This window comes from Labeo rohita, unplaced genomic scaffold, assembly GCF_022985175.1.
Source record: "Labeo rohita strain BAU-BD-2019 unplaced genomic scaffold, IGBB_LRoh.1.0 scaffold_301, whole genome shotgun sequence".
Taxonomy (NCBI): domain Eukaryota; kingdom Metazoa; phylum Chordata; class Actinopteri; order Cypriniformes; family Cyprinidae; genus Labeo; species Labeo rohita.
In genome coordinates this window covers 53682-63689 of record NW_026129219.1, presented here as the reverse complement: position 1 = coordinate 63689, position 10008 = coordinate 53682, and the positions used below count along the sequence as shown (strand labels likewise).

The 10008-nt window shown below is 33.4% G+C and overlaps 1 gene segment (V, D, J or C); it reads left to right on the top strand.

The window, feature by feature from the left end:
- The window catches only part of LOC127160239 (T cell receptor alpha variable 18-like), a 23451-nt gene extending 22610 nt beyond the window's left edge, over positions 1-841 (top strand). Inside the window, 1 exon segment of the V gene segment in view lies at positions 528-841. Within this exon segment, the coding sequence occupies positions 528-841 (314 nt within the window).
- Positions 842-10008: the final 9167 nt, after the last annotated feature.

Genomic DNA, 10008 nt, shown 5'->3' with positions numbered 1-10008 from the left:
TTTGTGACATTGACTGTGTTATCTATTATCATTATACATGCACTTTTTAATTCTGTTCTTACACCTCTGCTCTAGATTAATACTATTTTGGTCATATTAAATATTGTATAATAGCACTGTTAATATTATTGGTTCATTAATTGTTCATGTTTGTAATTTTCTTCAAAATTATCTGCTTTATTAATAATCTACACTTTCCTGCAACTGCAAAAGCTTTCCTGTAATCACTGCAAAAACATGAGAAGTAGCAGACAGTATCATTGCACAGAAAGCAGGAAGTTCCAGTGTGTTTGAGTGTGAAACTGCAGAGACTCACAGTAACACAGATCTACAGCTCAGAGCACAGACAACATTAATACACACCTGATCTGACCTAGTCAACATGGAAAAACACCTGCTTCTCATTTTAATTCTGACTTCAGGTATAATCTGACTCTTTTTATTTTTATTATAGTGGTATTCATGAGATAATTTGAGATAATTTTGTGTAATTTGGCTGACAAATTATTTTTATTTGTTTGTTTTAGGTGTGATGACTGCAGACCAGATTAGGCCAAATAAAGATGCTTTTGTTGTAAAGGAAGAGGAGACTGTGGCCTTCAGCTGCACATATGATACAAGCAGCAGTTATGTTCATCTGCACTGGTACAGACAGTATCCCAATGGAGAACCTCAGTATTTAATATTTAGACCTGCTCGATCAGCTACTGCAAGTGGAAGTCCCACTGATCCTCGCTTTCAGTCGACTACATCACGTACATCCACTGAATTCACTATTACTGGTGTAACTCTGTCAGATTCAGCTCTCTATTATTGTGCTCTAAGAGCTGCAGCCCAGTGATACAAAGTCTATGTGAAGCCGTACAAAAACTCAAATTCATTTTTCACTTTGATCTCAAACCACATCAAAACCACAATCTGTAATTCACATAATATAATGAAACTTGTGGAAACACCTGTGTGTGGTTACTGAAAGAGTAATAAAAATGAAACAATAGAATAGTTCTTGTACATCACAACCATTGTGAAAGATTTGACTAAACATTACATTATCATTTAATATGTCATCTGCAAAGTCTCTTGTATGAAGTCTCTTAAAGGAAAGTTTTCCAAGTCAAAATCTTAGTAGCGCAAAGTAACATCCAATAAATGACATTTTACTTTTTATTTATTCAGATAAATTTATTCTGACATTAGTTACACTGTTACACTATACAATTTAATTTATATAGTTCAGAGCATTAAAATCTATTCAAACTCACCACAAGGAGGCATCATTTCACAAATTCTTACATGAAGCTGAACCTTATGAAGAATCTCAAACTGCAAAGAGAAACAGAGATGATATAGTAAAAAGTTTGGCTAGTCTTCCTTTTTAACATTAAGAACAGTTCTATTGATGATCAAGAATCTGTGTGTCTCAGGAACAGGAGATTTTCTCAGAGAGAAAATAAATTACAGAGTTTAACAATAATGAATTTCATACAGTTCACCCAAATATGATTGTTCTATCATCATTTATTCACCTTCACGTTGTACTAAACCTGTATGACTTTCTTTCTTCTGACACAAAAGAAGACAGTTTGAAAAAATGTTCTGTGTCGGTGCCCACTGACATTGATCACTGAGAATTTACTAACAAAAAAAATATTTAAAATATTTAGTTAAAGTCATACAGGTTTGGAACAACATGCAGTGAGTATAAAAAGAAAAAAAAATCATTCTCTAATAACTATCTTTTTTCTGTATTATCAATCTGCACTTTTCCATATATAGCTGAGAAATAAGAGAAGATTGATATATCATTCAAACTTAATGCAAATTATTCTACAATATGACACATGTCAAAACTAATCAATTTCTTTCACTCAAGCAGTGTATTCAGATACTGTGGTACAGTAAGGCTCCTCCTCCTGTTTGTAAATATGTTCAGTTTAACTTTAGCAAAGAGAGACTGAAGCAACAAGAGGACAGAACTGCTGTTCTACTGTTCATTCATTGATGTGTTCATTCAGTTGAGTTTAATTTAGCACAGCATATTTATAGTATTATGATGGCACACTGGCAAACATATTTCATGTTGTTTATCTCATATTTCTTAGGTAAGTAGATTTTAAACTTTTTTCTTAAATATTAATTTGAGAATGAGTAAAATAATTCAATTGGCAAATGTTTTTTTAAATTCCAGGGTGTAAATCTGAGGATGCCGTCCACCAGAATATGACAGTTCAAACAGCAGATGAAGGTGCAGCTGTAATAATCAATTGTTCATATACAACCACTGTTTCAGGCATAACTCTCTTCTGGTACCAGCAAAAAGTAAATGGATTCCCAAAGTACATGCTGAACAGAGCTGCTACTTATGGAAATAATGAGGAAGAGTTCAAGAAAAGATTTAATGCAAGTCTGAACACACAAACAAAAACAGTTCCACTGACAATCCAGGATGTGCGTGTGTCTGACTCTGCTGTGTACTACTGTGCTCTGAGGCCCACAGTGACTGAAACACACTCAACACTCATACAAAAACACTATTCATTGACACTGATGACAAATGCATAACTATGCTAAAAAATAAAAAACAACAATATAGTACTCAAGAATAAAATCAACATTAACAAGCCTTTTTTTTTTTTTCAGCTTCTACTATTAATATAGAGCCTTCTTTCACCACAAAGAACCTTTTGTGAAACAGAAAGGTTCTTTAGATGTTAAAGGTTCTTTGTGGAACAATTTAGACCAAAAATGTTTCTTCTATGGCATCGTGAAGCACCTTTATTTTTAAGAGTGTACTACTGTGCTATGAGGAACACGATGACTGAAACACACTCAACACTCATACAAAAACATTTTTAGCCTGAAGGTGGCAATATCTACATACACGACACCTCATATTTACTACATGACATGCAGGAAACAAATCTTCTCCTACAGTTGTGGAGGACTGCTGTGAAATGTTGTTCCATTCCATTCCTCTCAACGATAAACAAAGATGATTTGGTTGCTTGCGTTATTGATTTTTCTCTTTAATATCAATGGTAAGTTATCAAAACTGTCATTCAACCTTTCTGTAAATGATTTTTAACTGTAATATTAAAAATCATATTGAATGTATAATTATGTTCTTGTGCATTTACAGGATGCCTTGGACAAGACACTGTTAATCAGCCAAATGAAACAAAAACTGCCACAGAAGAACAGCAGGTCACCCTGAGCTGTGAATATCAAACCCTTCAGTCTGATCCATATCTTTACTGGTACATTCATCGCTCAAATGGCCTCCCTGAATATATACTAATGAAAAACAAATTTGGATCAAGCAGCAGCTCTGAATTTGAAGACAGATTTGATGCCCAACTACACTCAAATTCAGTTTCACTGATGATCAAGAATCTGCGTGTGTCTGACTCTGCTGTGTACTACTGTGCTCTGCAGCCCACAGTGACTGAAACACACTCAACACTCACTACAAAAACATGACATTGTGGTCATCATTGAGGACCACTGCACAGGCTTAGTGCTATAAAAACATTACAAAACCAGACCAAGATAGATGACATTTTATAAGCAAACCCACAAAAACAACAACAACAACAACAACAAAACAACAACAGCAACAAAAAAAAACATTAGTTTCACAAGTTTATATTAAAACAAAACAGAAAATGTGTCCCATTAAAATTTCTTAACTATTTAAAATACAATTTTTTGAATACCTAAAAACTCTATTCCAGATAAATCAAATTTGGTATTATTTCCCAAATAATAAAATAATTATCATAAAAAAAAAACAATTTCAGCAACAGAATTAAAGTTCCAATTCTGTGGGAAAACTGTGTGCTGCATCCTTATCACAGGAGTTGTTCTAAATGCTATAATCAACACTTTTCACATTTTTCAATTTGGTGGCTATTATAGTAAGATCACAGTAAATATTTTCAAGAGTTCTGCATGTAACACTCATTTCATATTCAAAGTTGTTTACAAATCTCAAAGAAGACATGTCTCTTTCAAGTTCCAAAAGAGCTTTCAAAACAGCAAATCCATGTTAGAAAATGATGATTTATATCTAAATTATGACCATTTTTGATGAAAACCAATAATATGGGGATATATCTCATTCACTAAACTGGAACCATTTTAGACTCTAATACTGTGCTTTGAGGCCCAGATACAAAGGAAATTCATGTTCATGTTTCATGGATTATCATGTGTAAAACATTGTGCCAGTGAATAACTTGCCACAAGGTGGCAGTGCTCTCAGAGATGCACTTAACTGCAATGAACAAAACTGAATTTGGGTATAATGTGGCTCAGAGAGGAGGGACTCAGTGTTTACAGCTCTGAATTGATCTAATGTTTTTGACTGTGGTAGAAACTATTCAGTCTGACTCTTCTCAGAGTGAACAATGGAACTACAATGGATCTTCCTTCATTTATTCTGTTCTGTGCCTCAGCAGGTATTTATTTGGTTAATTATTCATTTTTCTGTTTTATTTAAAACATTTCACCAAGAAGAAATGTTTTCTTTTTCAGCTGCTGTTTTGGAAATGTCATCAATGCAAACAAAAATGATGTTGTTTATGAAGAGGGCTCAGATATTACATTGTCCTGCAGTCAATCCCCTGGAGCTACAGATTATCTTTACTGGTACCGTCAGTATGAAAGATCAAAACCTGAATTTCTTGTACTCACCTTTGGTAGTGAAAAAAAGAGCTAAAGTGTCTGATGTAGATCCAAGATTTTCTGTTAAAGTTGAAAAAAGGGATCAAATCCATGTGTATCTGAAGATCTCCTCTGCTGCTGTATCAGACTCTGCTCTGTACTACTGTGCTCTGCAGCCCACAGTGACAGGAAACACATCAGCTCTCTACAAAAACCTGTTATAATGAGAGACAAGAGAGAAACACAGAGACAAAGAAAAAGACAGTGAGAAAGTGGTAACTGCCAATTACAGTAATATGTCAGAGAAATATTGAAAACAAGTGAATAAATTGCAGGCAGTTACCTAAATCATAAAGTATACATCTTATTTAATCAGTGTATTGGTAAAATGTTTAAAATCAAAGGAACATTCTAAAGTAAGTGAATCGTTGTCAAAATAAAGATGAACATTAACTCCCTATAATACTGTGCTGTAATTGACAAAACAATTTAGAATATCCTGTAATTTAGGAAATGTCTAACATGATAAACATTAAAATATATGGGGCAGCATCATGTATGCCATAAGATGGCAGTGTTCACACACATTCACATGAAGATAATGCTATTTTTTAATTCTATAATTTATAAAAAAGAGCTAGACTATTCAATTACCAAATAAATATTCTTTATATTTTCATCTGGAATGGCAGGAAATTAGGCACAGTGAAAATGCAGCAAGCCCTGCCTTTATAAAGCAGGAAGTTCCTGTGTGTGTTTCTGACTGATCTGCAGTGACTTACAGCTCAGAGCACTGAGAGACTCAACAGAGAACTGAACTGATCTGATTGAACATGGACAGATGCGTCATACTGATTCTCATTGTGGGAACAGGTGCATTATTTATTGAGTGAAAAGAAATGAAGCACTGTATTTACATTAGCACATTTTATTTATTTATTTGTGCTGTGAAAAATACTTGTGATATAATTGTGTTAACTTGTGCTTTCACAAATCAAAAAACTGTTAATTTGTTCTTATTGTTGACAGGTTTGGTGGCTGGAGACAGCATTGAGCCAGATAAAGGGACAGAAAAAAACTCTAAAGAAACAGAAACTGTCAAGCTGAGCTGCTCATATAACACAAATAGTGAATATGTGTGTCTTTACTGGTACAGACAGTATCCCAACAGAGAACCACAATTCTTATTATATAAATATGCACGGTCATCAGGTAGTTCTGGACACACCTCTGATGATCGGTTTCATTCGGCTACATCACACACATCCACTGAACTCACTATTACTGATGTACGTCTGTCAGATTCAGCTCACTATTATTGTGCTCTAAGAGTAGGAGCCCAGTGATACAAAACATGAGACATGTCGTACAAAAACCTGAAGCTCTTTTCACTTTGAAAATATCTAGTGAAAACCACAATCAAAACCACAATCTACCCAGCTCTGAATGTAATAAAATATGTGGTCACACCTGTGACAGTCTGAATTAGGCCTGTTCTAAAAGTAAAAAAAAAAAAAAAAAATAAAAACCCCTAAAACTAAACAATATGTTCAGGGTATTACATTCCATTGTTACTTTAGTGCAAAACACAACTTAATTTTTACCCTTTTAATTTCACAAACTAATTTCTTATCTCTTTCTTACCTTCTCACTAACAAACTTTAATCATTATCTTTTTTCCAAATCATTTTTTTTTTAAAGAATAGGAGTTTCTTTTAAGTCAGTAGTAAAACATATCTATAAAATATTATGCTTTGGTTAGTATAAAAAATATGACAAATCTTCGTTTACATAATTCCACTATATTTGGCTAGTCTTGACCATTAGACTCAGCAACTCATGAACCTCAGCAAATGCAAAACCACATGCGTTTGCTGCATTGCTATGTGGATATTATTAATAATTTACTTATTTTTTAAAATAAGACTAAATAACACATACACACACACACATGCCACACACATTCAAGCATTTTCTGACATAATCATGTTTTATTTCCTATTGTTAGAAAATAGACACACCCCACAGTGGGTGGAGTTTATTCACACTGTTGAGAGCGTGAGACAGAGTGAAACAATTGTTCAAACACATTTTTTTGCCATCACTGTCTCTCTGAAGACATCATGTTTCTCTTTACCTGGATAATATTTCAGCTTTGCATGGGTAAGAGATATTCATTCAAGCAATATCTTTATTATGAAAACAAAAAAAAAAAACCAGCAAACAAAACAACAACAACAAAATCCAGATCTATTATATTATTGCTTGATTAATTGAGACTCTTTTCTTTTCCACAGGAATATCTTTTGCTGATACAATACAACCACTGTCTTCAGAAAAATATGTTGTTGAGGGTAAAAATGTGACACTGTCTTGTAATTACAGTACCAGCACTGGCAATGTTAACTCTCTCCAGTGGTATCGACAGTATGTTGGAGCAAAACCAGATTTCCTACTTCTTGTTGATGAATACTCAAATAAATCTGAGCCTAAACTTCGTCTGTATTCAAAAGCTACAAAAGAAATTAAACGTGTGGATCTGGAGATCTACTCTACTGCAGTATCAGACTCTGCTCTGTATTACTGTGCTCTGCAGCCCACAGTGACAGGAAACACAAGAACACTGTACAAAAACATGATACACAGTATTGCACCTGTATTACACAAATGTGTTGGTGGATGCAACAAAGGTTCAGGAGGACCTTTTTCACCTAGTCCTTTCAATCTACCAAGTAAGAGATAATGTACAGTCACTGTCAGCAACATAGAGTATAAATGAATATTAAATTGATTTTACAGTTAAAGTTTGAGTTTGTTTTAATCTTACCTGTAGCCATGCTATATCTATATCTATCTATGTATCTATGTATCTATCTATCTATCTATCTATCTATCTATCTATCTATCTATCTATCTATCTATTCTTCTGAAGTGTAAAAAAAGTAATAAATAAATTATTTAATGAAAATTGCATTGTTGAATGAAAAATGCACAAAAACACTATTTTCACATTTTATATGAAATATATCAAATTGTATTAAGCCCAAGACACAAACTAATTTCACATCTTTGAAAAAACATAAATCTGACTTTTCTATTCCCTATATTTCTCTATACATGTATATGTTGTATTATTATGGTTATATGTTAATCCTGACACTCTGTGATAAAGGTTTAGCTGTCTTCCTGTCACTTTGCACTAGAATGTGAATGTGTTAAGTACAATTATACATGTTTGTCAGAAATTAAGATTATCAACAGCTGAATGCTGACATTGGGAACACAGAATTAAAAATTGTTCTGTCATATGCTACTAAATATTAAATACAAAACTCACTCTGGTAGAATCTTTTTACAATAAAATCCTGAAGAGGGCAGTATACACACATCACTTAAAATCTTTTTTTTTTTTTTCCTGTATCTGTTTAACCTCTTCTCCTCGTGAACCATGATCTTATTTCTTAATGAAACAAGTGACTGAATGAATGATTTGTCCTTTTCTCCTGTTTCAGTTACACATAAAAATGATAACTCTTATATTGTTGAAGTTGTTCATTTTTGCATCAGTTTATCATGGTAAGTGGGGGAATTAGTATTTTCATAATTACTTACAACAGTTACTTTTTTACAGTTTATTATTACATATTTTTTAATGTCTTTACAGAGTGTCATGGAGAAGAGAGTGTTCATCAGCCAGATAAACACATTGCTGAATTTGAAGGAAGATCAGTAACGTTACAATGCAAATATAAAACAACTTTATCACAACCAGAACTTTTCTGGTACATCCAGAAAGAAAATGAATTTCCTAAATACATGCTGAGGAGAAACAAATATGGAGCAGCAGATAATGATGCTCAGTTTCAGGAGAGATTTGACTCTGAAGTGTCATCAGATTCAGTTCCACTGACAATCATGAATCTGCGTGTGTCTGACTCTGCTGTGTACTACTGTGCTCTGAGGCCCACAGTGACTGAAACACACTCAACACTCAGACAAAAACAGAGGAAGCACTCAATTATATGACAAGATGCTCATCTACTGTACATGTTATTGACTTTTATATCACAACAATAACATGCATATAATTAAAAAAAAAAAAAAACTTTAATTTAGTATTAAAGTGCATTTCATCCACTCTTCACTGTTCATCTTAGTTTTACATCTATGTGCTGAAAAATTGCTTTAATATTCTTTTGTGAACCTCTATAAAAAATGGTTTCTTGACCCACTCAATCTCGGTTTTGAAATAAGTGTATCCGACAACCAGTTTTTGGCATCAAACTGAAAGAGGATGAAAGAGGAGGAGTTCAGCACATAGATCTGAGATGATCTTGTTACATTTTCTACACTGTCAGAAAGCTCAGTCCTGCTGTAGTGACACACATGTGCACAATGATTCTTCATTCTTTCATTCTTCTGCTCTTTGCTTTGACATGTAAGTGCATTTGTGTATGTTTTGCATGCATCTGCTGCAAAATCCAAAAATTATTTTTATTTAATTGAAATGTAAAGTATTACATCCTTAACATATTATTACCACAATGACAATGTAGCTTTAAACTTTAACTGTATATAGTATTTATTTATTGTATGTATATAATTTCAAATCATTGATCATTGTAATCAATCAACTTCAATCACTCTTTTCCAGGTGTGAGTTTTGGAGATGAAATCACACCAGACAACACTGAGGAATCTGCTGCAGTGGGTTCAACTGTTACTTTGTCCTGCAGTTATTCCTCTGCACAATCACTTCAATGGTACCGTCAGTTTCCTGGATCAGCTCCTCAATTCCTTGTGTTTATAATAGAGAGTGAGAAAGAGGATAAGACATCTGATGTAGATTCCAGGTTCTCCACTAAGTTCAGAAAAGAAAAACAAGCTACAAAAGAAATCAAACGTGTGGATCTGATCATCTCCTCTACTGCTGTATCAGACTCTGCTCTGTACTACTGTGCTCTGAGGCCCACAGTGACAGGAAACACAAGAATACTGTACAAAAACCTGACACAGATAAAGTTCAGCAATTTTTTTCCCATAACCTTTCTGTATTATAAATACATTATAAGTGTACACTGTGAAAAACTGTGAAAATTATCACAAAATATACTCTAGGATCTGAATCACTGACTAATTGTGGACTAATTGTGGACAATAAAATAAAAAATAAAATATGCAAATAACAAAGGAAACGGAATGTAGATTTTCTTTTTTTCCTACTTTAAAATTTTTATTTCATTTGTAATGCTTTTGGCAACCATAAGATGGCGGCATGCACCATATATTCATACTATCAAGCCTAATTACAAGACCATTAGCTCCTCCTTTTCTATTTAATTA